This window comes from Suncus etruscus, chromosome 12 (genome assembly GCF_024139225.1).
Source record: "Suncus etruscus isolate mSunEtr1 chromosome 12, mSunEtr1.pri.cur, whole genome shotgun sequence".
NCBI classification, from domain to species: domain Eukaryota; kingdom Metazoa; phylum Chordata; class Mammalia; order Eulipotyphla; family Soricidae; genus Suncus; species Suncus etruscus.
In genome coordinates this window covers 103,645,846-103,672,065 of record NC_064859.1, presented here as the reverse complement: position 1 = coordinate 103,672,065, position 26,220 = coordinate 103,645,846, and the positions used below count along the sequence as shown (strand labels likewise).

At 57.7% G+C, this 26,220-nt stretch overlaps 1 protein-coding gene across 2 annotated transcripts in view; it reads right to left on the bottom strand.

The window, feature by feature from the left end:
• MTA3 (metastasis associated 1 family member 3) overlaps window positions 1–23,548 on the bottom strand; it is a 38,822-nt gene extending 15,274 nt beyond the window's left edge. For both annotated transcript variants that reach the window (XM_049784252.1, XM_049784253.1), the window contains exons 1-11: window positions 23,503–23,548; window positions 23,068–23,135; window positions 19,447–19,540; window positions 12,458–12,584; window positions 9,797–9,860; window positions 8,987–9,104; window positions 6,537–6,639; window positions 5,824–5,923; window positions 2,504–2,692; window positions 1,013–1,087; window positions 259–317 (exon numbers count right to left, since the gene is read on the bottom strand). In XM_049784252.1, coding sequence (XP_049640209.1) covers window positions 259–317; window positions 1,013–1,087; window positions 2,504–2,692; window positions 5,824–5,923; window positions 6,537–6,639; window positions 8,987–9,104; window positions 9,797–9,860; window positions 12,458–12,584; window positions 19,447–19,540; window positions 23,068–23,135; window positions 23,503–23,530 — 1,025 coding nt within the window. In that variant the 5' untranslated portion in view covers window positions 23,531–23,548. The remainder of the gene's footprint in view (window positions 1–258; window positions 318–1,012; window positions 1,088–2,503; window positions 2,693–5,823; window positions 5,924–6,536; window positions 6,640–8,986; window positions 9,105–9,796; window positions 9,861–12,457; window positions 12,585–19,446; window positions 19,541–23,067; window positions 23,136–23,502) is intronic.
• Between the last annotated feature and the right edge of the window lie 2,672 nt (window positions 23,549–26,220).

The following is a 26,220-nucleotide window of genomic DNA, read 5'->3' as shown; positions in this document are numbered from 1 at the left end:
GGCCCTAGTACTGGTTCTGCACCTGGAGCCAGCCTGAGCCCCATAAGGGAGAAAAAGGCTGGAAGGGACAGAGAACTTTCTAGAACATTCCACTTCGCTGCTCAAGAACCTAGAATGTGCAGGCAGGTGGAGCCTCCCTTCTCTTCCAGAACAAATGAAGGTGCTTCCCAGGCTCCTCCTGCCCGGTGTCCCCAAACACCCCACGCACACGGACCACCCCACTCCCTTCTGGACAGGGCTCGGCAGCGCGGGACTTACTAGGTCGGGATATAAACCTGCTTCAGTCTGCTCTCGGCCTCGGCGGCTTTCAAGCGCTTCTGAGGCAAAGGAGAGAAGGAAAGTCGTAAGTGACGCCCAAGGGTGGGAGATGCACACGATCCAGGCACACCGATCCAGGAGAGGGCCAAAGTGACGACAACACAATAGTCAGAGCCACAAAATCCAAAGTGGAAAAGGAGGAAGAGCGCTACTCAGAGGTGCCACTGAGGGCGGGCCCCCAGCAGCATGGGGAGCCCCGTCCTCCTTTTATAGGCGTCAAAGGTTAAGAGGTGCCCGTCCGCCTGATCACGTGTGGAGCCTTCAGCTGCGATACAGCTGCTGGGGGTCCTGGATTCTAGGCTAACCCTTGACCTCAGGTGATTGTGCTAACCCAAATCTCAGGTGACTGGACTGACCCTTGTCCTCAGGTGAGATGACTATGCCGATTTCTGACCTCATGTGCCTGTACTGACCTCTGACCTCAGGTGGCTGAGCTTACCCCAAACCTCAGTTGACTGAACTGACTGACCCTTGACATCGGGTGGCTTTGCTGACCCAACCTTGGATCCCTGTGCTGACCCTTGACCTCAGGTGACTGCCGACCTGACCTTCCAGCTCCCGACCAAGCCAGGTCAGGAAGACCCTTGGGTGCGGCATCTGGGGCAGAGGATGATGCAGGCTGCACCCCAGCACTCGGAGCACCGAGCAAAGCCCAAACCCGAAGTTCTGGGCTCTGTGCGTGTATGGGGCCCACCTGCTGCACGTATCTGTCCGTGGTCTTCCACATGTAGTAGTACTCGATGATGCTCGTCAGCGACTTCCAGGGCAGCTGCAAAGGAACAGGGGTACCAGTGACCAGAGAAACAGGCGCACTGCCAGGATCCTTCTAGATGAGACGGTCGAGAAAGTCCAACTTCATTCAGCCACGCAGCTCAGAACCACCACGAACACCTTCCCCGGCCTGGCCACCTATCCTGGGCCCCTCATCTGTGCAGACACGCATAGCTGGCAGCATGGCCCGGCACCCCTGGGCCCACACTCGGTACAACCAGAGCCAGACTTGTGCCAGGAAGTGGAATTCAGGGTGACGGTGACTTCGCTCCTCCACCCCACCAACCCCCACAACTGCCTCCTGGCAGGGCACTGCATTGCACTGTCCTGGCCTGCACTGAGGAAGCAGGAGGCTGACACGCTGGGAGCAGAGCCCCTGCCCCACCTGCAGCAGAGGTGCCCCCCAACCCCCGGTGGTACCCAGGGCAGGTGATGGGCCATGTCTACAAACTTGCAGACTTCCAAGATGTGGGACACGCGGAACGGGACAGGAGCCTTGCTCTAGGCCCAGGGATGGACACACCAGGGAAGCTTCATGGAAGAAACGTGAGTGGGAGAGGTACACACGAGACACACACAAGATACACACTATACATATGAGACACACAAGACATATGCACAAAGCACACGAGATATATATGAGACATGTAAGACACCTGAGACACAAGACCACAGGACATGAGACATGTGGGACAATATGAGACATATGTGACACACAAGACACACATGACACGAGTCATGCATGAGACAAGACACACAAAGCACACATGTGAGACATACGAGACACATACATTGCATACGACACACAAGTTCCATGAGACACACATGCGAAACACAAGACACATACAAGATGTGACACAGGTAAGACACAGGAGACACGGCCTCGCTAGAGAACCGGAGGAACTCTAAAGTGGAGGAAGCTGTGGTCAAAGGGAAGAGCAGATCCTGAGTCATCACCAGTGAGAAGAGGAAGAAGAGGGAAGGAGGGAGAAGGGCCGTAGAGGAACATCAGGAGCGCCAGGGCAGAAGGAAAGAGCCCAGAAGTAGGCACAGAGACAGGGCTGACCTGCAAGGACAAACTGGGTGGGCAGTGCAAGCCTGACCTGTCCCCACCGTGTGGCATGTGGCCCATCCCTGCAGCACCACAAACACTTTTAAGACAGCAGGACAGGGTCATACTCTGCTGGGAAGGGGCTAGGTCCCTTGGGCCCTCGAAGAAACAGGGATGGGCAGACCAGAGGGAGGGCGGCAAGGGCAGCCTGCAGCAACCTGGCGAGCCTGGCACTCACTCACCAACTCAGCGTCACTGCTGTTGTCCCCCTGCTGTGGGCAGTGCAGGGCACAGCCCAGATCTCCAGACTCGGAAGCAGATTCTGGCGCCCGCCCCGGTGCTCCTCCCGCGGTCCCCACTTACAAAGTCCTGGCGGATGTCGTTGAAGTCCTTGCCGTACTTCTCCAGCGCCTCCTCGAACAGGCTGGCTTCCGAGGCCGACCACTCCTCCATCTCGTCCCGGCACAGCACGGGGCCCCCCAGGGGTACCAGGACGCTGATTGCACTGCTGAGGTCCGAACCATGGCGGTACAGTGTGTCCATGGCGTGGAACTGTGGGGGGACATGTGGGGATAGTTGGGAGGCACCATTACTTTCCTCACGTACCAAACCCTGAAGTTTCACCAACGGGCCAGTCCAAGCAGGTTCAAGGGGGGATTGGCTAGGGGCTGGAGCAATAGCACAGTGGTAGGATATTTGCCTTGCACACGGCTAAGCCTGGACGAACCCTGGTTTGATTCCCAGTATCCCATATAGTCCCCTGAGCCTGCCAGGAGCAATTTCTGATCACAGAGCCAGGAGGAACCCCTGGGAGCCACTGGGTATGCCCCCTTCTTAAAAAAAGGTGTTTGCTGTTTTAGGAAATGTGGAGGGTCAGAGCTATAGCACAGTGGGGAGGGCTGCATGTGGCCAACTGAGGTTCGATTCCCAACATCCCATAAGACTCCCTGAGCCCCACCAGGGGTGTGATTCCTGAGCCAGGAGTAACCCCTGAGCACCACCAGGTGTGGCTCAAAAACAAAACAAAACTGAAAATGAAAATTTGGAGGGTAGCATGGAGGTAGGGCATTTGCCTTGCATGCAGAAGGATGGTGGTTCAAATCCCAGCATTCCATATGGTCCCCTGAGCCTGCCAGGAGCGATTTCTGAGCGTAGAGCCGAGTAATCCCTGAGTGCTGCCAGGTGAGACCAAAAACCAAAAACCAAAAAAAAAAAAAAAAAAAAAAAAAAAAATGGAGGGGCCGGGATGCTAGGTAAGTCCTGCATAAAATAAAATGCGTAATATTGGGTAAAACCCAAAACCCAAAATAAATAAATAAAACGAAGAAGACATGAGTTTGTTGTCTCTTTCGGGTGTGTGTTTATGAAAGGCTTCATGCGCCCCAGCGTCTGGTGGTGAGTCAGGCCAGCACAGCCTTGGGGAAGGAAAGCAGAATCCTAGAAAGAGATGGGCCAGAGAGATAGCATGGAAGTAGGGCAGTTGCCTTGCATGCAGAAGGACAGTGGTTCGAATTCCGGCATCCCATGTGGTCCCCCTTGAGCCTGCCAGGAGCGATTTCTGAGTGTAGAGCCAGGAGGAACCCTTGAGTGCTGCCGGGTGTAACCCAAAAACCAAAAAAAAAAAAAACCAAAAAAAAATCCTAGCAAGAGGGGCTGGCTTGGCCATGCTAAGAGGGAGGCCAGGAGCATCCCCTGCAGGAGACAGGTACAGGGCAGGCCAGGAGTGCTCCTATAGGTCCATAGACTCATGGCAGGCTAGGCTAAGTACGCCCCCTGCAGGTCCACAGATGCAAGGCAGGCCGCAAGCACCCCCTGCAGGCACTGATGCAACTCTCAAGTTCTAGCCCAACAACACAAGGGGCAGGGCAGGGAGTGACCCCAGAGCACCATGGCGTGTGGCCCGGAGACGGTCACCACAAGAGAGACTGTGTCTCTGAACAACGCAGCTGTCCGGTGAGCCTGACAAAGTGGGGGCAGTGCACTGAGTCTGTATCCGATACACAGCAGTGGCCCAATGCCAGGGGACCTGCACTGCTGCCCTCCAGCAGATGGGTCTTGCTCTGCCTGCCTCACTGCAGCTGAGGCCAGATGACCCAGTGGGCTCACGGGCACAGGCAGCACTGGATGTGGTGCTTGGCACAGAGGAAGAAGCTGGCACCAGGCTCAAGAGGGCCCTGGATGAACAACACATTTCCAGGGCTGATTTCAGGAGCACCCAAGGCAGAGTCATTTGGATGATTAACAGGGGCTCGAGGACGGGGTTCAGGAAGGGAGTGAGTTTTTCGGTGGCTATCACATCCACCAGCTGTGCACTGCCCTCATGAATTTTGGGTTTTTTTTTTTTGGTTTTTGGGTCACATCTGGCATTGCTCAGGGGTTACTCTTGGCTCTGTGCTCAGAAGTCGCTCCTGGCAGGCATGGGGAACCATATGGGATGCCAGGATTCGAACCACCATCCTTCCTGGATCAGCTGTGTACAAGACAAAAACGCCTTACCACTGTGCTATCTCTCTGGTCCCCCTCATGGATTTTCTGCCCCGTATTCCCATCAGCTGAAGCAAACGCTGCTCTTCGGGCGCTTCTAAAGGGTGTGGGTGAGGGAACTGCATTGAGCCATGGCTGGTGAGGGCCTTGGGACAAACTCCCACAGCTGCCACAGCTGGGGCTGGGCCGAGAACTTTACAGGGAGCTGTGTCCAGGGAGGCCCATCCCGGCTGAGGCCAAAGGATCACCGAGCTGCCTGGGGCACAATCTCACGCGCATACTGGTGAGGGGCTCCTAATCTGAGCCTCCTTTCCTGGGACCAGATGCCAAGTCACGAGGCCAATTAGGAAACAGGACCTGGTGAAAATGAAAATGGCACCTAGCAGAGAGGAGACGCGGCCAAAGTAGGAGACTCGGTGACAGAAGAGCCCAAGTGAACAGTCTGAAAGCAGGGGCTCAAACACTGGAAGGGGAATGTCGAAGTGGAAACAAACAGCAGAAAGGGGCCGGGGATGAAGGGTGAACGAAAAGGAAATGGTTAGGAGCACAGGGATGGGCGCTATGGCCCATTCCTGACGGGGAAACGCAGCCTAAGTCTGTCTATGGGGCCCTGGCAGGCCCCTGAGCACCACTGACAGTAGCCCCTAAGCATGGTGAGGCGTGATCCCCCAGCAAAAAAAAAGGAAGGAGAGGGACAGGAGCAATATCACAGCAGGGAGGGCATTTGCCTTGCATGCATCCCATATGGTCTCCCAAGTTGTGCCAGGAGTGATTCCTGAATGCAGAGCCAGGAGTGACACCTGAGCACTGCTGGGCATGGCCCCAAACAAGCAAAATTAAATAAAAAGGAAGGGGGGACTGTTGCAAGTCAGCCCCTAAGGAAGGGAAAGACCTCATCCTCCATCCCTCCATCAGTCAACCTCTTCAGGGGCTGACTTGCAACAGGGGACTATCAGAGGAGAAGCAAGAAATTGGGGACAGGACAGACAATCCCCACATCCAGTGCAGTTCAGGGCAAGGCTCAGAAAAGTCCCTGCCACGGTCCCTGTAGGCCACCCAGGCCCAGCCCAGCCCTGGCGGCTCTTGGCCTCCTGTGTCCTGGATGACACCCTCAGTGGCCTCTGTCCCTTCTCAGACAACCACAGCGACCTCTACCCTGGCCATGTGTCCAGTGTCCAGTGTCCGTGTCCGTGCCTTACCAGTGTGATGTCCCGGGATGCGGCAGCTGCACTCATGTGCAGGCTGGGTTGGCGCACGGAGCTGCTGCAGTCTAGGGCCCGGGCAAAGGTGCCCACAGCTCTGCGGGAGACACATGGTGGGGGTTCAGGGCTACGGCTGGGCTCCCAATATCCCCCAGATGCAGGCAAGGAGAATCCAGTATCAGGACAGCCCCAGACTTGAGGCACAGGGGGTGAGAACATCCCTAGATTCAGGGTATAGGGGCTGAGGACACCCCCGGACTCATGTAAGGGAATCAGGACACCCCCAGACTTGAGTCCAAGGGGTGAGGACACCCCTAGAGTTGGAGTATGGGGTCAGGACACCTGCAGACTCAGGGTATAAGGGTTCAGGACAACCCTAGACTCGGGATATGGGGTCAGAACACCCCCAGACTGAGCATAAGGGGGTAAGGACAAGCCTGGACTCGGGGTATGAAGAAGTCAGGACACCCCCAGATTCATGGTACAGGGAAGTCAGGAGACACCCAGACTCAGCACAGGGGGTCAGGACATGCTTGGACTGGACAGTGGCTCAAGTCACCTACAGGGGCTTTGTTCCCAGACACCCTCCACTGTCTGTCTACCCCGGGATACACACAGGCTCCCACAGGAACCTGTCTACCCCGGCACCTGACCCTGGCTGGTCCGGCCCACGCCGACTAGCTCAGCCTCCATGCAGACACAGCACTCACCGTGCTACCACGAGGAACTGGTCAATCTGTCGGTCACTGAGCGGGCTGTTGGGGTCCCAGACCTTCACCTCCAGCTCCGACTGTTCCCTCTCATCACACTGTCCTGGGGAGAAATAGGCTGGTCACAGCAGGACCCAGGAAGCACGGTGACCCATGGGGCCAGGAAGGGGGCACATTGCTAAAGAAGACGTGGAGAAAGGGGAGCAACTTGGACATGCCAGGACCAGGGCCCGTGCCAGAAGCCCTCAATGACATTTCTGCAAAAATAGGGTGAATGGGGAGAAATGGGGAAAACAGGGATAGTGGGGGCCTTTAGGGGAGGAGCTACACAAAGGGGGTGCTAGGGACAGGACAACATGGCCTAAGAGCCCTGAGCCACAGCGATGGAGACCCAGACACAAACACAAATGTGAACAGGAACACGCAGACAGTCCCAAAGAACTAGGTGTAAAAACGGAAAGCCGACATTCATTGCTGAACCAGAAAGGCAACCAGAGATATAAAACAGGACATTTCAGTGGATGACAGATCCCACAGGCTGGACACCACACACATACATGTCCCTGAGCACTGAGCCAGGAGTACTCCCAAACGCCACAGGGTGTGACCCAAGACATAGAAATCAAAAATTTGGGGCCAGAGTGATAGCAGTGATAGCAGGGAGGGTGTTTGCCTTGCACAAGGCCAACCCGGGACGGAGCCGAGTTTGATCTCCCGAATTCCATATAATCCCAAGCCTGCCAGGAGCAATTTCTGAGTGCGGAGCCGGGAGTCACTTCTAAACACTACTGGGTATAAACCCTCCTCCTAAAAAAATAAAATAAAAATTCAGGGCCGACGAATGGCACAGTGGGGAGGGTGTTTGCCTTGCACGTGGCAGACCCAGGTTCAACCCACAGCATCCCATCCCTGAGCCTGCCAGGAATGATTCCTGAGCACAGAGCTAGGAGTAACCCCTGGGCGCCATCAGGTATGGCCCAAAAATAAAATTGAGAAAGCTGAAACTGAGCCATATGAGCATACAGCAGATGACCTGGATTCAACCCTATCCAGTCCTCCAAACCCCACCAGGAGTGAGCCCTGAGCACAGAACCCGGAGTCATTCCTGAGCACTGCTATGTATGACCTCAAACAAAATGAAGACAAAACCCACAAAATGCCAACGTTTAAAAGGACTAGAGAGGGAGCCGGAGAGATAGCACAGTCGTAAGGCGTTTGCCTTGCATGCGGAAGGTCGCTGGTTCAAATTCCAGCATCCCATATGGTCCCCCGAGCTTGCCGGAGGCGATTTCTGAGCGTAGAGCCAAGAATAGCCGGGTGTAACCCAAAAAACAAAACAAAAACAAACAAACAAACAAACAGAAGGACTAGAGAGATGAAGACAAGGGGCTGGAGTGATAGAATAGCGGTAGGGCATTTGCCTTGCATGCAGCTGATTCAGGACGGAAGATGGTTCGAATCCCAGCATCACATATGGTCCTCTGAGCCTGTCAGAAGCTATTTCTGAGCCCAGAGCCAGGAGTAACCCCAGAGCACTGCTGGGTGTGGCCCAAAAACCAAAAAGAAAAAAAGAGAGAGAGATGAGGCACCCACGCACACAGGCGGCTCCATGCCCTAGTACAAGTACAGGAGGGTCAGGGTGGGGGCGGCAGAACAGGGCACCAAAGCCAGCAGGGAGGTCCCAGCCATACCCCTGCTGGGGATTCAAGGACCTCTCGGTTCTAAGGAGCATCTTCCAGAAGGCCTCCCTCCAGCTGCACAGGACACACACAAGGCCAATAGGTTCACGGTGCTGTGACCTCAACCTCACACGCGTGTGACCTTGGCATCACAGAAGTGTGGGGGCTGCACCCCTGAGAAGCACCAGCTCGTGTCTATGTTCGTGTCAAAGCAGCTCAGTGAGTGGAGACAGGAAACAAACCAGAGAATGTTCCAGTCATGAACCAGGTGGGAGAGACCTCGGGGCAGAGCCAGAGCACCCTTGACTTGCACCCAGCTCACTGGGATTCGATCCCCAGCATCCCACAGGATCCCAGCGCATTGTAATTCCCGAGTGCTGAGTACTGATGAGTGTGACCCCCCCCCCAAAATAGCAAAAAATCCCAGCCCCAAACAGGTGCAGTGCTGGCTGGCATGGCAGGACATGTACTCTCCCTGGTGCCATAAGCCACACCAGCACTGAACGGGACCCAAACAGCAAAACAGAAAAGGGACAGGGGAAGCTGGGAGGTCAAGCATGTAAGTCTCATGCACACGCCATGTCATGTCAGGGCGGGAGGATGGAGACACAGGGAGGGGAGAGAAGAGGGAGGGGAACAAAGAGCAGGGAAGGGGTGGGAAGAGAAGGGAGAGGGGGGAAGGAAAAGGGAGAGGAGGGAGGGGAGGAAGGACGGGGACAGAATGGGAGGGAGGGCAGCTGTGGCAGGAACAGCCCGCCCGGACCCGCCTACCTTCCGTGAGCATCTCGGGGATGTCGGCCTGGTATCGGGGTCCCACACGCACCTCCCCTTTGTCGGCTAGCAGCGTCTTCACGGATGGGTCATACACCAGCGAATAGAAAAAGGCATCCTGGGGGGACAGACGGGAGCTGGGGGACCCGGCTGGGTGGGAGCTGACGCTGGCCAAGCCCAGGCAGGTCGGAAGGGTGTGGACGGGTCATTCCAGCTGCTGCCACAGAGGCTCAGACCCCCCAGGGCTCATGACGGCCGAACACAGTTGTTCCCTTGAACCAGTGAGAGCAATGTGGCCCGGACGGAACTCAGGACTAGGGGGAAAGGGGCCCGCTTAAGGATCACTCCCAGCTATGTTCAGGGCTCACTCCTGGCTCTGTACTCATGGCTGACTCCTGGATCTGTGCTCAGGACTCAGTGCTGGAGCTTGGGGGACCATGTGTGGTGCCAGGGTCGAACCCAGGTAAGCCGTGAGCATGGTAGGCGCCGTCCCCCACACTATCTCTAAGCTTTGTGCCAGCTTTAGGGTGAGCAAACAGGCCAGGAAGGGCGTGACTCGGGAGACAGGCTTGTCTAGCCACCGAGGTGAGGACGCTTTGCCCCAGATGCCCTGCAGGGCCGGAGCTGGGATGTGGTGTGTGTGTGTGTGTGTGTGTGTGTGTGTGTGTGTGTGTACACACGTGTGCGTGGCGCGTACCTCTTTGCCACCGAGGTGAGGACGCTTTGCCCCAGATGCCCTGCAGGGCCGGAGCTGGGATGTGGGGTGTGTGTGTGTGTGTGTGTGTGTGTACATGTGTGCGTGGCGAGTACCTCTTTGTCCAGGTAGGTGAGCACCGACTCGGTCTCGTTCAGGAGGGCCACGCTGCACTTGCCCCTGGAGGGTAAAGAGGCGTCAGTGGGTCAGGAGAGTCCAGCTTTGACAGCCAGCAGTCCAGGAGGGGCAGGGCTTCTGGGAGGGGCGGGGCTACCCAGATTATTTCCATAAATGGGCGGACTTGTGGGTGTGGCTTATGGGATGGGTGGGGCGAACCCAGGAGCCGGTGGGGCTTATGAGAGGGCCAGCTGTTTTGAGAAATGGGCGGGGCTTACAGTACTGGGCATACCAAAAATGGGTGTGACTTTATAGGAGGGGAGGGGCAAGTCCAGGAATGGGCGGGGTTTAAGGAGTGGGCATCCATAAATGGCTAGGCATCCAGAAATAGGCGTGGCTTACAGGGAGGGTGGGGAGGCCCAGAAATGAATGGATGGAACATTCCGGGCAAGGGGGTCTTTGGGGAGGGAGGGAGGCATTCTGGGAGGTGACCAGATTTATGGGGAGAGGTGGCCTAAGGACGGGACGGGATATTCCCAAGTGGGTGGAGCATCCTTGTGAGGTGGTGAGGTTTGTGGGAAGGGAAGCTTCCAGGCCGGCTCTCTCCACTTGCCCAGAGAGGTTGTATGGCCCGGCTGAGGCGCGTCCTGGGTGAGCCTCTCAGTCACCGGGCTCAGGGGGCACATGTCCTGGAGACCTGAGTCAACCCCGTCCTGGCTGGGCCCCCGACAAGAACCGGGCACATCCCACTCCTCCACCCCCCAGTGCCTGCCCAGCACGTGGACCTCTGACCTCAGGGCCTGACCTCGGGGTTTCTGGGTTAGGGCAAAGGCAGCCAAGAGATCCGGGGTCCCAGGTCACAGACCCGGGTGCCCTTCCCTGCAGAGACGGGTGCTGCCTCTGGCTCGGCCCTGAGGTCAGGGGCCCCTCTGGTTCCTCACTTCCCTCTCAGCCCCTTTTCCCTACTAACTGTTCACCTGGTCAGCTCTGAGGTGACCTGAGTCAAGCTCAGGGAATCTCCCACTCTCCCCTGGGTATCTATCTACTAGCCTTTAGCGCTCAGATCACCCTGGGAAGAGAGTCTGGACCCCTGACTCTGAGGCCACCATCTATGAGCAGAACTAACACCCAGAACTCTGACAGACCCAGTGATCAGGAGATTTAGAGACTGTTTTGGGTTTTGGACAGTTTGAAGCCATTTATAAGATTCGTCCAAATCACTTGCCTGGCAGGAGTCCCAGGAGGGCCATGGGACTCAAGTTAAAGGCTACACCGTAGCGGAACATAAGATCTGTGGCCTTACACTGGCCCACGTGGCACCTCTGGGTCCCATCTCTGCAGATTTAACACACCTCCCAACTGCGTGACATGCTGGGAGCTAGGGGACCCCTCAGCTTCTTTAGGCAAAGGACAGCATATAGCACCCTGACGTGTCCACAAGTCCCCCCAAAATGGGACATCACTACTGAGGGGAATCAACTCTTATTTTTTTTTTTTTTTTTTTGGTTTTTGGGTCACATCCAGCAGCACTCAGGGGTTACTCCTGGTTCTACGCTCAGAAATCGCTCCTGGCAGGCTCAGGGGACCACACGGGAAGCCGGGATTTGAACCACCATTTGTCCTAGATCGGCTGCATGCAAGGCAAATGGCCTACCACTGTGCTTTCTCTCCGGCTCTCTCTGAGCCTGCTTCTAAAATGCTAAGCCTGAGCAGAGATCTCTGGGGGCACCCAGATCTGTTCTGAGACACTTTTTTAAAAATCAGATATAATTTTTTTTTTTTTTGGTTTTTTTTTTGGGCCACACCCGGCGATGCTCAGGGGTTACTCCTGGCTGTCTGCTCAGAAATAGCTCCTGGCAGGCACGGGGGACCCTATGGGACACCGGGATTCGAACCAACCACCTTTGGTCCTGGATCGGCTGCTTGCAAGGCAAACGCCACTGTGCTATCTCTCCGGGCCCCAAAAATCAGATATAATTTGGGGGGGCGGCCCACACCTGGCGGTGCTCAGGGGTTACTCCCAGCTTTGCACCCAGGAATCACTCTTGGCAGGCTTGGAGATCCTATGGAATTCCGGAGATCAAACTCTAACCCGAGTTGGCCATGTGGGAGGCAAATGCCCTCGCTGTTGTGCTATCATCCCAGCCCGCCAAAACAGTTTTGAGAGGTGTACCAGAGTGGGGGTACATGTGTGTGTGAGTGTGTGTCGTGTGGGTTTGTGCGCACACTTCTGCATGGTCTCGGGTGCGTGGGCAAGTCTGTGGCCCCTGTCTGAAGTGAGGGGCAGGTTCCCACCCGACACCAGAATTTCTAGATCAGAAGCTCACAGACCAGCTCCTCATGTGAGCACTGTCTAAGAGGCTCAGGAGGAGCCACATACGACCTGGAGGAACAGCTAAGGACTACCCTTGTTCCGTCCCTGTCAGAGTGGTGCTCTCCAGCCCCACACCCACCGGCCTGCTTGGCAGAGGTGCCTGGAGCTGGCCTGGGCGGTGACTGAGGACGATGCCTCCTTGTGGACAAGAGAGGGAACGGCGGCTGACTGTGTTGGGTGGGATGCTGCCCTCGACTTACTGAGCACCGGAGCCCAGCTGTGACTCTCAGGGCTCGCTGCGCTGGGGTGTCACAGGAGAAGTCTGGGGTCTGGGCCCGTGTCCTACCTGATGTGCGTGGCGGGCAGAGACTCGTACTGGCGGGACAGGAAGAGCTCCCGGTGTCTGAGCTGGTGCTTCTGTTTCTCTGTCAGGTCGGCCTCGACCACCGTCTCTGACTCCTCCTCCATCTCCTCTGCAGACAGACAAGCGGAAGGATGGTCAGTGTGGGGCCCCGTGCAGACATCACCTCGCCTCACCCAACGGCCACGCTCAGATCTGCTGGGTGGGGATCCCCCTGTGGGTCCTGGGGAGACCTTGGTCCCTGCAGCCTAGGAGTAGCAGGAGTTTCGGGAAGGGCCGGAGCGATAGCACAGTGGCAGGGTGTTTGCCTTGCATGCAGTCAACCCGGGATGAACTCGGGTTTGGTTCCCGGCATCCCATATGGTCCTCCAAGCCCGCAAGAAGCGATTTCTGAGTATAGAGACAGGAGTAACCCCTGAGCGCCACCGCCAGGTGCGGCCCAAAAAGGAAAAAAAAAAAAAAGAAAAAAGAAAAAAGAAAAAGAGCTTCTGGAAGGTTCCTCCTGGTTGGGGAGTGGCCATGCTTCAGCTCACCTTGGCTTCTGGCAAAAGGCACATTTCTAGGGGGGGATCCTGGCCCGGCCAAGGTCCCTTTGGAAAGAGAGGAGTGCACCAGTGTCCATGGGCTGGAGTGTCAGAAAACCCATGAAGGACAAACATGTGTCACACACATGTCGCGTGGAAGGAGTGGAGTTTCCGTGTGAGAGGCTCCCACCAGGGCGGGAAGAAGATGGTGTTGGAGTCAATGCCATGCTTAGGGGCTGAACATTTTCAGATTTCAAACACAAAACTGGAGCCACTTGGTTTTCCCTGCAAATATTCCCAGCCGTATCGTGAAAATTCAGATACACGAACCACCGTTCTGGCCTTCGTCTGTCCTCTGGGGACCAGGAGGCTGCGCCACGATTTTCTTTGCATCCAGACAAAGGAAGAAAATTTACCAAGCCACAGAACATTTCATTTTATTTTATGTTTTTGGTTTTTTTGGTTTTTGGGTCACACCTGGCAATGCTCAGGGGTTACTCCTGGCTCTACGTCAGATGCCAGGACTCGAACCACCATCCTTCTACATGCAAGGCAAATGCTCTACCTCCATGCTACCTCTCTGGCCCCAAGCCACAGAACATTTTAGAAGATGAAGCACAGATGCAATTGGGTTTATTTTTAAATGTGGGCCAGAGAGTACAGTGGGTAGGGCGTTTGCCTTGCATGCAAGTGGCCCTGGGTTTGATACTTGGCATCTCGGAGTCCCACCAGGAGTGATGGCTGAGCACAGACCTAGAAGTAAACCCTAAGCACCACGTGCTAAAATATCACCAAAAATGTCACCTCCCAAAAAGATGCAATGTGGGGCTGGAGAGACAGCACAGTGGTAGGGCGTTTGCCTGACATGTGGCCAACTCAGGAATGATGGTGGTTCACTTCCCGGCATCCCATATGGTCCCCTGAGCCTGACAGGGGCAATTTCTGAGGCCAGAGGCAGGACTAAACCCTAAGCACAATAGGGTGTGACCCAAAACAAACAAAAAACAAAAACAAATCCAAAAAGATGCAAGGTAATGAGAGAAGAGAAGGAAGAAAAAACTCCAGGGCCCAGAGTGGGGGTTCAGACCGGACTTGGGACTTCTACAGGAGACATGGAAATGCCAGAGCCGGTTCCAGACTAGTCAAGAGCACGAATGACGTAGAAAGTGCTCCATAACTCATCTCTGCGTCCGTCCGTCATTTGTCTGTCCTTCCTCCCATCGAAGTGGGCTCACAGTTTCTCCCCCAAAGTCAGTGGCTCCTTCCCCTCCTTCTGCTTGAGAGGACAGAGCAGCAGGAGGGCAGGAGGAAGGTGGAGTGGGATGTGCCTTGTCAGACTGCAGGAACCTCAGCCATTGGTCCCCCCCAATGGGCGCCAGGCCAGACCAGCTCCCACCGAAATCTCCCACCAAAACCAGCTCTGCTGGCGGCAAAAGGCGGGGTGCTCTCAAGGCACAGACTGAGTTCTCCAGAGCTGAGGGTCCAGGAGCTCTCGAGGGAGGGAGGGGTAAGGCGGGTCTGGCTGGGCTCACGTGCCCAGCAGCTTGGTGACCTTGTCCGACTTGCCACACACCTGCTGCCTTTGGCTCCTCAGCAGCCTCTGAGCAGCTCATCGCATGGGCAGCCCCTGCCCTTCACTTAGCCTGTTGGGGTGCTGGTGGGAGTGAGTGGTGGGGGTGGTGGGATGAAGAGTTGGTCGGTGGTGATGGGTTGATGGTGATGGGATGTGGTAGGGTGGGCTGACAGTATGGTGGCTGATGGTGCCTGGTGCGAGTTGGTGGTCGTTTTGGTTGGTGGTGATGGCAGGAGTGGTGAGTGATGGGAGGGTAAATGTTGGTTGGTGGATGGTGTTGGTAGATGGTGGTGCTAGATGGTGACGGTTGATGTTGATAGTGGATGGTGGTAGTTGATGGTGGTTGATGGTGGTGGTAGTAAGGGAACAGAAATGAGTTCCAGGAGGACACAGCAAGTGTCACTATCCCCTTGGGGAACACAGCAGTGCCAACAGTGAGTCCTGGGCACACTGGAGCTCTTCACCCTGCTCTCCTGCTTCCCTTTCATCTCTCAACTAGTCCTGGCCTACAGGGCCCTGGGCATGGGTCGGGCCCCAGACAGAAGCTGAGACCCTGCCCAAGCTGGGGTCCTGCACTGTCCTTGTCAGCTGTCGCTGGAGGCGAGGCTGATGACCAAGGCAGCTTCTGCAGCATCTCCATGACACGTGGCCACAGGAGTGTGACCGGTTGAGACACAGCGCTACCCAGAGCTACTTCCACCTAACGCCCAAGGGGGGCAGTTCAGAGACTCTCTTCTATGGGCCGGGAAGGACACGGAACTGCTCCCAATGGGACCCACGAATTCTAGCCACAATGGTGAGAGGATGGAGAAATCGAGTCCAGGATGGCCCGGGACAGTGAATAATTGAGAGAGGAGACATCTTGGGCCAGGCAGCTGCACTTGAGTGAACAAAGACTAGCTGAAAACATCCTTGCTTGCCCCAATAGCCGGGATGTACAGTCCCCTGCCCCAAACACGGTCCTTCTGCCTCCAGTCCCGAAGAGCTCCAGTGCCTCAGCTGGGTCTGCGAGCTGCAAGGAGGTGAGACCCTGAACCGGGACACCAGAAGGTGTGGGGGGACAAGGGCCTCAACTTAAGGAAGGGTCATCCTGGCCACACTGATTCTACTAGCCCCCATCACACCTGTACTGACCCCTTACCTACCTCTGTGCCCCCTAAGTCCCACCTGTATTGCTGCAGTCCCCAGGGGGCGCTATGTGCAGCCTCAATGGGGCCCAGTGCCCACCAGACAGTGCTAAGAAAGAATCCTGGGTGGGGGTTCCTACCCGCTTCCCTGTCCCAGATTCCCTATTTCTGCACATCAGGACTGGCCCTTTGACCACTGCTGACTCTCAGGTAGAAGAGCAGAAGAGGGGGTATGATGGGGCTGGAGAGATAGCACAGAGGTAGGGCATTTGCCTTGCACGTGACTGACCCAGGACTGATGGTGACTTGATTCCTGGCATCCCACATGGTCCGAAGCCTGCCGGGAGTGATTTCTGAGCACAGAGCCAGGAGTAATCCCTGAGCACCACCGGGTGTGACCCAAAAAACCAAAACAAAAAAAAATTAGGGGGCGTAAAGCACATGAAGACCCCTGCCTGGCCACTGGGGCAGACGGGCACATCCTTCACGTGAGGACAGTGACGAGGGCAGCCCCAGGTCCTGCCATGACAGGGACCGGCAGGAAAGGGTGGGGGGCTGCAATGGGCCCCCCTGCACACCCACATCTCCTCAAGAGCCTGGTCTATGTCAGCCGATTTAACCAGAAAGTTTCACATGAGCATCCCCCCGCAAGATGCACCTTCATTCAAACACCACACGAAAACGTCAAAACTAGGCCCACAAACAAGTGACTCCAACCCAGAGCTTTAAAAGCTTGAGAGTGAAGAGAGAGAGAGAGAGAGAGAGAGAGAGAGAGAGAGACAGACAGACAGACAGACAGACAGACAGACAGACACAGACACACAGAGAGTACAGCACGTAGGACTCTTGCCTTGCATCTGGCAGACTTGAGTTCGATCCCCAGAATCCCATATTGTTCCCTAAGTCTGGCAAGCGGGATCTCTGAGCACAGAACCAGGATAAGTGCAGAGCACAGAACCAAGAGTCAGCCTTGAGTCAGGAGTGAGCCCTGAGCACCTCCAGGGGTGGGGGTGGCCCAACACCCCCAAAGCTGGAGATTCTGTGATCACTCACTGGCAACCAGGGTGGAGACAAGCCTGACTTGGTAGTGTCACAGACCTCGGCCTGACATATAAGAGAACCGTGGACAGTCACTTGAAGCGATGCAGAAGACGAAAGGGTCCCGATACAACAGCTGAGCGGTGGGGGTGGGGGCAGGTCCTCGGCAGCAGCGGACACGTGGATGAATGTGATGTGGGGTCTGGGCACAAACTCGCCTTGCCCCAGGGGACGGTCAGCGCCAACAGAAAGATGCTACTCAACAGCGATGAAAACAACCCGAATTGACCGGTCAGGGGCTGCCTCCTAGGAACACCTGCAGGGATGGCGGCCAGGGCCCCCCAGCTGGCCAAGGGCCCCACATGGAGAGCCGATGGCATGCAGACAGGGTCGGACACAACAAGGCCTGTTCAAGGCGGGGCAGGACTGACAGGAACCTGGAGGTTTTCGGTTCTTGCACCTTCTCCTTCATCCCATTCAGCCCTATCCGTCGGGAGGGAGGGAGGTTTGCTGCCCAGCACTACCAGAGTGAGGACTGCTGGGGAAACTCCCCAAACAACAACAGCCTGGAACCAGCACAGTGCAGGAGCTGAGGCCTAGGGGGTTCCCGGAGAGAAAACCCCAACACGGGGCGGGTGTCAGCCTGAGAGTCAGCCCGGGAGTGAGCGGAGTTCTGGAACATTCCATCGGAATGTATCAGAGTGCATAGCCCAGGGGGGTTCCCATAGAGGCCCCAAGACATGGCCAGACTGTGACACTAGGGCAGGGGCAGGGAAGGGCCAGACTCGGTGTGGGTGCCTCCACCTGGCCTGGGAACCCCAGAACTGAGGCTGTTTCCTCCTGGGGAGGGAGGACATGACACGGAACCAAGAACCCCAACAGTGCCAGCTCCTCCCTAGGGGACCCCCAAGCCAAGACTCACTGGGCCCAGTCATGGGGACCCACACTTCGGTGGGGGAGGCCATGAGCACTGCTGGGCCGGGGTGTGTATGAAGCCGCACGCCTAGAGACGAGGGAGACCAGAGCGGCCTTTAGTGACAGACAGACTCTTGGGGACACTGTCTACACAGGCACCACAGGACTGATCTTTGGGGCACTGGAATGAGCCCTGCAGCAGGAGATGGAGCACAGGCTCAGGCCTTGGATGGAAGGGACAGTCCAGCTCCCAGAACCCTCTGCAACAGCCCCTGCAGGTGCACGTGCTGGGCTGGGCCAAGCCTGGCACCCGGGGATATTTGGTCCAGGTAGAGCCAGGCTGGCATCATACAAGGGCATGCATGACCTGGGCAGAGTAGGCAGGAATTTTCCGAGTGGAATGAGCTCTGGACTGGCTGGGCCCCATCCTGGCCTGGGTCCTGGTCCCGCCAACCAGACTCCAGCAGCCTCCACAGAACCCCAAGAACTGCAGCCTCCCAGCCCATTCGCCATAGCCAAGTAAAAAGCTAAGAAAGCTCAGACCCAGGACTGGAGCCGGGTCAGCTCTGGGATATCCTGGGGGCAGACCTTCTGCCCGTGTGCATGGGGCCAGGATTTGAATCCGGGCCTCTCACAGGCGAGAGTGCTGCCTGGGGGCTGCTGGCTGGCCATGATGGAGGCGTTTCACCCTGAGACAGAAGGATGACGATGAGACACACAAGAAGAGCTGGACCATCCCGATGACCTGGCAGAGCTGCAGCAGCAGGGACAGATGGACAGATGGACGGATGGACGGACTGATGGATGGATGCATGAACCGAGCCCCAGGATATCTCAGAGCAGACCCGGCTCAATCCCAGCACCACCTACAGTGCCTGAGTATTGTATGTGTGGCCCCAAACCGACTTAGGGTGAAGATGCAAGTCATCTGATTTTGGGGGGCACACATCCAGTCACAGGCAAGGCCAGCGCTGTGATCGGTGTGACCTCAGGCATAGATTAAAAAGCAGTATTTGGGGGGCCAGAGAGAGTCCAGGGGTCCAAGCCAGGTTCTGTCTGCAGTGACCTGAGCATGCTAGAGACAGTCCCGCAAAAAAATCAAAGTGAAAAGCAGCATTTCCCCTCAGGCACCTGAGATGAAGGAAGCCCCATGTGTCTGTAGATGTCCTGAGCCAGGTTGGGCTTCTTCGCAAACACCTTCCTGTGCCGAAGGTCTGCCGGGAGGGCCTGGGGCAGAGCTGAGAGTGTGTGGATGTAGCCACAAACAGATGACCCCACGACCATGGCCAGCCCCAGGCTATAAGGGGTCCTCACCCATGAGACATTTACGGAACGTGGTGGAGCTGAGTCCCAGACAGCAGAAGGGCAAGCTTCCTGGCATGCAGCCAACCTGGTTTTGATTCCAGTACCCCATGCGTTCCCTCTGAACCCCACCAGGAGTCAGTTCTGAGCACGGCCGGTGTGACCCTCAAACAGAAACCAACCCAAATGAAATGAAATAAAATAAAAATCCTACTAGCTCTCTCGGAAAGTAAAAAAGTCTCCCCAGAGCCCAGGGAAGTCAGCCAGACAGGTCCCACCCCTCAGCAACCCCGTTTCCACCTGCACTATCTGAGGGGCACTACGGAACAATGCAAACGTGACACCCCAGGTCATACCCATCTCAGCTGCTCGGAGACAGCAGAGCGAAAGCCTGGGCTACTCAGAACACTATCCCCTGAGCACTCCCCCGTCAAGGGCAGGCAGGAGGGCGAATGGCCACAAGGCGTGAATCCCCAAAAAAGAGAATGGACTTACTAGCATGCTTGTCTGCAAGCATTATAAGCGTGTTGGAAATATCTCGCCGTCTATAAAAGCATACTACTTTGGCCTCCACGTTGCCCGTTGCAGTCTGAGGGACAAGAAAGACAAGAGTCATCGGTACTGCGCGTGCGACTGGAACCCTTCGCCACGAGACACCACGCGACACCATGGGACGAGAGCCTGGGCCACGTCGCTCCCAGCCAGCCCGCCCGCCCCAAGCGCAGGCCCCTCTCTCTGGCCCCTCACTAGGCAAAACAGGGGGGCAAGTCTGGGGGTACTGTCTGAGCCAGGGGCCCTGGACGCCAAACCCAACCTTCTCAACTCGCAAACGCAAATTCCAGACGTGGCCAAGACCAGCTGGGTCCACCCAAGAGATAGTTTGAGATTCTGAGAGCAGATCCCTCGGAGCAAAGCGCCTTGAGGAAGCAGAGCTGTGGGTGAAGCATTTGCCTGGCATGTGGCAAAGCGGGGTGGGATTCCCAGGACCACGCATGGTGGCTTGAGCACCACCAGGAGGGATCTCTGAGCACAGAGCTAGGAGTAAGTCCAGAGCACCTCCAAGTAGGGCAGAGGAGGGGAGGGATGAAAGGAGATAGGAGGGAAGGGGAGGAGGGGCAAAGCTGTCGCTTGAAACCAAAATCCCCTCGAGTGCCCACCAAGTGCTCCAGAGTCTCAGGACAAGGCCCCCACAGCCCTGGCACACCCGGCAGGGGCGGGAACAGGAACGAAGCCCAGATCAGGCCCTGCAGCCTTGGGGGGGGGTGGGGTGGAAGCGAGTCCTGGGGGAGGGTGGAGCATCAAGACCTATGTGGAGAAGGCCAGGGCCCACATCCCACATGAGCACCAGAGTACAGCCACCCTCAAGGAGAGTCCCAGGAGGCAGAGGGAGCCCCTAGGGCTAAGCACAGGCTCAGGGTGGAAGCCCCGAACACACACTCTCGAGCACTGCCAGGAACCAAGCAGAACACTAAGCCCCGAACACTGCTGGGGGTGGTCCAAGGACAACAGCACGAGGCTGAGCCCCAGAAGTCCCTCCCAGTTTCACTTTACAGATGTGCTGGGGTGGACAAGCAGGGCGGTAACCACTGTGCTCTCCGACCGCACAATGACTTGACAGGTCACAACCTCGGGTCCCAGCTCTGTATGCCCCCTCAACACACTCACATGTGCTCACAGGCAAACAAATGTGTTCTCACAGGTCCTGCGGGCATCATACCAGCACACATATAGGAACACGCAGACATGTTCAATTCACACCCTGCACCTCCAGGCACCCCACTATACACACAGCACTCACCATGTCTCCACCTCCCCTCCATGGCTGCCTGAAGGAGACCATCCTCGTCCCTCACGCACAAAGTGTGTCACACACACACACACACACACACACACACACACACACACACACACACACACACACACACACACACGGACTTCGGGAGACTTGGAACCTTTTGAAAACACGGCGAAGTCTTGCCTCACCAGAGTCAACTGGGGGCAAGACAGAATCTGGAGCCCAGGACCCCTGTTGGGCCTCAAAATGAAGGGTTTGAACACAGAGTGCTGCCCCCAAACAGACCACCAGGGCCTGTGGACAGGGCCCAGGAGGAAACACCCACTGAGGTCAGAGCTGCTTCCTGCAGGCTGCTCAGTGCTGCTGCATCGGGTGGACTGAAGCTGCTCTCTCTCTTACTCTCACTCTCTTCTCTTTCCCCCCTCCCTCTCCCCTCAGATCCAAGCTGCTCTCTGTCTCTGTCTCTCCCCCTTTCCCTCTCTGGTTCAGGAGCTCAGCTGAGGCTCTCAGGAGCTGCCAGGCCCAGCACAGCTCCAACGGAGCCTCCCTGAGACTTTGTATCCAGAGGGACCACAAGGTGACCGCTGGCAGGCAGCCGGTTCTACAGACCTACTGAGCCCCACACAAAGCCCAGAACCCCCTAGGAGCCATAAACGGCCCTGAATGGCACCGGTGGGGGGGGGGGTATGTGCCCCTAAACCAGCAAGACTTCCAGGGGGCAGTTGGGCTCCTGCCTGCTGGGGAGACCTGGTGGATGTACGAGGGATGTTGGTACTGCCAGCAGGGGCAGGGCAAGGCTCGGGCATGGCTCAGAAGGAAGCCCCTGCGGGGGTCACACAACAGGCTCTGGAATGTTCTCTGGCTTCACAAGCACCTCTGGGCCCTACTTGGCGGCCTCCACCCTGGCCCGTCTGACACCCAGTGGAGCTGCCCTCCTGTTCCTCTGACCCACAGCGTCAGAGAGCACCCAGAAGGGGGACAATGTGCCTCCAAATCAAGGTGTCCGCATGGCCTTTGAGCACTGCTTTCTCCCAGCAGAGACCCAGCATTGCCCTCCGCAGCAACTGTTTTGAGTCTGCGGGAGCATCCAGGCACCAGGCAGGCCAGGCAGCCTGAGGACGGTGTCTCGCCAGGGGTCAGAGGCAGAGGGACTTGAGAAGGGACAGACCCACGGGCCATGTTGGACCTGTAGACCGTGCCCCTCAAAGCTTTGCCTTTGCTCTTTTTCCTTCGTGTCAGGGGATGGAACCCGGGGCCTCACACGCCGGGGCTTAACCACTGAGCCACCTCCAGGTCCCAAATGAACCAATTCAGGGCTCGTGGTCGTATTCTTGCCAGGCATGTCAAGAGCATGGGCAGACCCCAGAAACACACACAGTCATGTACATATCCACACACGTACACACATAATCTCTCTCACTCACTCATGTACACACAATCTCACATCCACTCCACATATACATATGTGTACATAATATACGCACACATATACTTACACACATGTATACTCACATTCCCCATCATACATGCACACCCCTCGGGCCCCCACAGCGTTCCCCACAGGCACTTCTGACCGCAGGTGTCCTGGGGTCTCCCAGAAGCAAACCAAAGAGCAGCTCAGTGCTCAGACGCACTGGGCCAGCCAGTGGGGAGCCAGGGGGCCTGGCAGACACAGCAACAGTGCTGGGGGGCCAGCTGTGCTCTGACCCCCAGATTAGCTCCCTGGCTCCAGGCCCAAGACAAGTCTCCGTCAAGCAAGGCCAGCAGCTCTGGGACCTCCAAGCACCGCAGAGGCCTCAGGCCCGATTCCTCCCCATGGACCCAGGTAGGCCTGACGCCCTGGGTACCACCTGTGTGCCGGGGACCGACTAGGCCTCATGGATCAGCCAAAAGCCCAGCTCTGTGAGAATGCTCGGTCCAGGGGGTCAGATGCTCTTCTCTTCCCTCCGGGGCCAGCTTCCCCTTTGGCTGGGAAAAGGGAGCTCTGGACTTGGAAAGGGAAGCAACGTGAGGGGGGCCGGCCACAGCGGCCAAGCTGATAACCCCGTCGGGCCTGGACCTGGGCAGTGGCATATCTGGAGCCCCGGAGGTGAGGTGAGGCGAGGGTGATGGAGTGAGCGTCCCCAAATCCGAGGGTCCAGCCCAGCCCGGAGGGCCCACTTCAGAGGACCAGCCCAGGGGGTCCTGCTCAGAGGGCCCCAACTCAGGGCGTGCATCCCAGAGGGTCCCGGCCTAGAGGGCCCAGCTCACGGGGTCCCAGTCCAGAGGGTCCATCATCCCGGAGGGTCCATGTCGAGGGTCCCGGCCCCCACCCCACGCACCTTGTTGAGCTCCTCGATCCTGCGGATGAGGTAGGGGTTGCTGGACGAGTTCTCGAAGTACACGTAGTCTGCGGGGACACGCGCGGGTGGGCGGGCTGCTGGACACGGCCTGGACCCGGGCGGGCCGGGGCTGCGCGCAGGTGAGCGGCCCCCACCCAGGCCCGGCCCGGCCCGGCCCGGCCCGGCGTGCGGGCACCTTGGCGCGGGCCCGGCTCGGCTCGGCCCGGCCCGGCCGGCTCCGGCTCCGGCTCCGGCTCCGGCTCCGGCTCCGGCTCCGGCTCCAGCGGCCTGCGGGTCCCCTCGGGCCCGGCCCGGCCCACCCGCCCGCCGGCCCCCGCGCGCCCCGGGCCGCCTCGGGCCCGCACCCGGCCCGCAGCCCCGCAGCCCCGCAGCCTCGGCCCGGCCCGGCCCGTCCTGCCCGCCGCCCGCGCCTACCTCCGACCCGGTACATGTTGGCCGCCATGTCCGCGCCACGCCCGGGAGGCCGGCCGGGGGCGGGCCGGGGCGGGACTCCGGGCGCAGGTGCCGGCCGCGGGGCGGGACTGACGGCGCGGGCCTGCGGGGACGGACGGGCCGGGCCGGGCCGGGCCGGGACTGCTGGGGACGGGGACGGGGACGGGGCCGGCCTGGAAGGTGCCGGGGTCGGGGGCCAGGCCCGCGCGCACACACGCACATGCATGCACGCGCGCACACACACGTCGCACGCAGGCCACACGCGTGCAGGCAGGCACACGGGACGCACACGCTCACACCTGGACACGCACTTGCGCACCCACGGACAGGCTGCAGGGGCTCTAAGAGACAGTGTCCCCCCAGCTGAGGCTCAGGCGCCCCCTTCACCCCCAGGCCCGGGGCTGCCTTCCAGCCTGTCCGCTTGCTTCGCGTGACCCTCACAGCCCCACCCGTTGGACACCCTCCCAGGGACCCGTCCACACGCCCTGCACCCGGGCTGCACCTGGCCACACACCCGCACCTTACGCCCCAAGTTCCTGGCCCGGGCTGGCCTGTGCACGCAGGCCCAGGGCCCCCGGATATCACTGCAGAAAGCAGGGAGCAGGTGGGTCCCCCTGGATGGATATGGGAATCCACACTGGAGGCTGACCGTCCCTGCCCGGGGAAGGGAGAGTCGACTTTCAGGACTCCAGAAAGTTCCTGTTTTCCAGGGGGATTCAGGAAGAAAGGAGGAAAGAAGGGAGGGAGGGAGGAAGGAAGGAAGGAAGGAAGGAAGGAAGGAAGGAAGGAAGGAAGGAAGGAAGGAAGGAAGGAAGGAAGGAAGGAAGGAAGGAAGGAGAGAAGAGAGGGAGGGAGGGAGGAAAGAAAAGAAGGAAGGAAGGAAGGAAGGAAGAAGGAAGGAAGGAAGGAAGGAAGGAAGGAAGGACTGACAGACAGCAGGGGGTACCGATGTGCACAGGAGTTGGCTCTGCTGCTCCATAGACACAAGCAGATGCCCCTCAGCAGCCCATCTGCTCTCAGGAGCACTGCAGCCTGAGCCATGTGCTTGCAGGCTGTTAAAGCCTCCTTCTTGGGGTTTCAGTATCCTCAGAGGGGCACCCCTCCCCCTTAGGGCTGCACAGCTTTGTTCCCAGGTGGCATCCCAGGGTCCATCTGCAGTTGAAAGGGTCCCCTGAGCCCCGGATTCGAATGAGAATGGGGAAGGAAGTGTGCTTAGGGTTGGGGGTTGGGCGGGGCCTTGGCGCCTTCAGAAGGACAGAGCCTGGAGCCTGGAGCCTGGATGGACAAACTGAAAAGACAGACAACAGTTGTGGCTCTGCTGGCTCCTCGTCATATGCAGGAATGCAGGAAGCCACTATGTCCCCCCAGAACTGAGTCACCCGTGCTGGGAGAGTCGCCCCGGGGTCCTGTCCTGGCTTGAGAGACATGCCGAGCTCTTGGAGCTGGAGGCCGAGGCAGGAGAAGAGGCTCTGAATCCAGTGCTCGGACCCTGACCTGTGCCCTTGAAAGTGCCCTTGAAGGCAGCTGCCTCTGCACATGCCCCCCCCCCCCCGGCACCCCTGCCACCACGCACCTTCCCGAGGTGGCCCTGAATCTGTTGCCAGTTCAAGGCTGGTGGGTGCTTCTTTTCTTTTTGGGTCACATCCGGCAGCGCTCAGGGTGCACTCCTGGCTCAATGCTCAGAAATCGCTCCTGGAAGGCTCGGGGACCAGATGGGATGCCAGAATTTGAACCACTGATCTTCTGCATGCAAGGCAAACGCCTTACCTCCATGCTATCTCTCTGGCCCCAACCAGGAGCGATTTCTGAGCATAGAGCCAGGAGTGCACCCTGAGCGCTGCCGGATGTGACCTAAAAACAAACAAGCAAACAAACAAACAAAAAGAAAATATAAACGTTTCACATACACGCAGTCACAAAATACATCATGTGATGACAGTGGGAGGGGTCGGGTAAGAGAGCAGGACAGATTCTGCAACAAAGAGCCCTGCTGAGCCTCTCGGTCTCCCTGGGAAGCCTCTGGGACTGGGCCGGAAGTCACACCCTGCAGCAGGGCCTCAACCCGAGCAGGAGGTGGGTGAGAAATGTCTTCATCCCTGTCCCCAAGCACCCGTTTATCTATTCTCTGGCGCCTTGACCCCTGTTCTCAGCTGCAAAGGCACTTTTGAGGAGAGAAAAGCCACTCACTTCCATCTCTCCAGGCTCCTTCCGAGAACACTGCTTGGGGACAGGACGGGCAGAGATGATGGGACGATGGGGATGACGAGACAGCACAGATGATTCAGTCCCTTCCTGAAGTGTTGCTGACTAAACCATTGGTTCTTTTTTTCATTTTCATTTTATTTTTTTTGTTCTTGTTTTTGGGCCACACCCAGCTGCGCTCAGGGGTTCCTCCTGGCTCTGTGCTCGGGATCACTCCTCGTGGTGCTTCGGGGACCCTTTGGGTTGAAGCAGATCGAACCCGAGTCAGCCACGTGCGAGTCAGCCACGTCCTTTGTGTCCGGCCTGCAGCTGGTGGTTCCGATCTTGAGGTGGTCGGACCTGCACCTCAAGTCTCTCTTGTATCTTTGCGGGAATTGGGGGGTATCTGGGGGGCCCCTAGACCCAGGAGCCCTCCCATCCCTCAATGGCTCAGAGTAACCCCCTGCTGTGTGTGCTCAGGTCTGCACCCCAAAACATTCTCCCTCCCTAGCTTCTGTG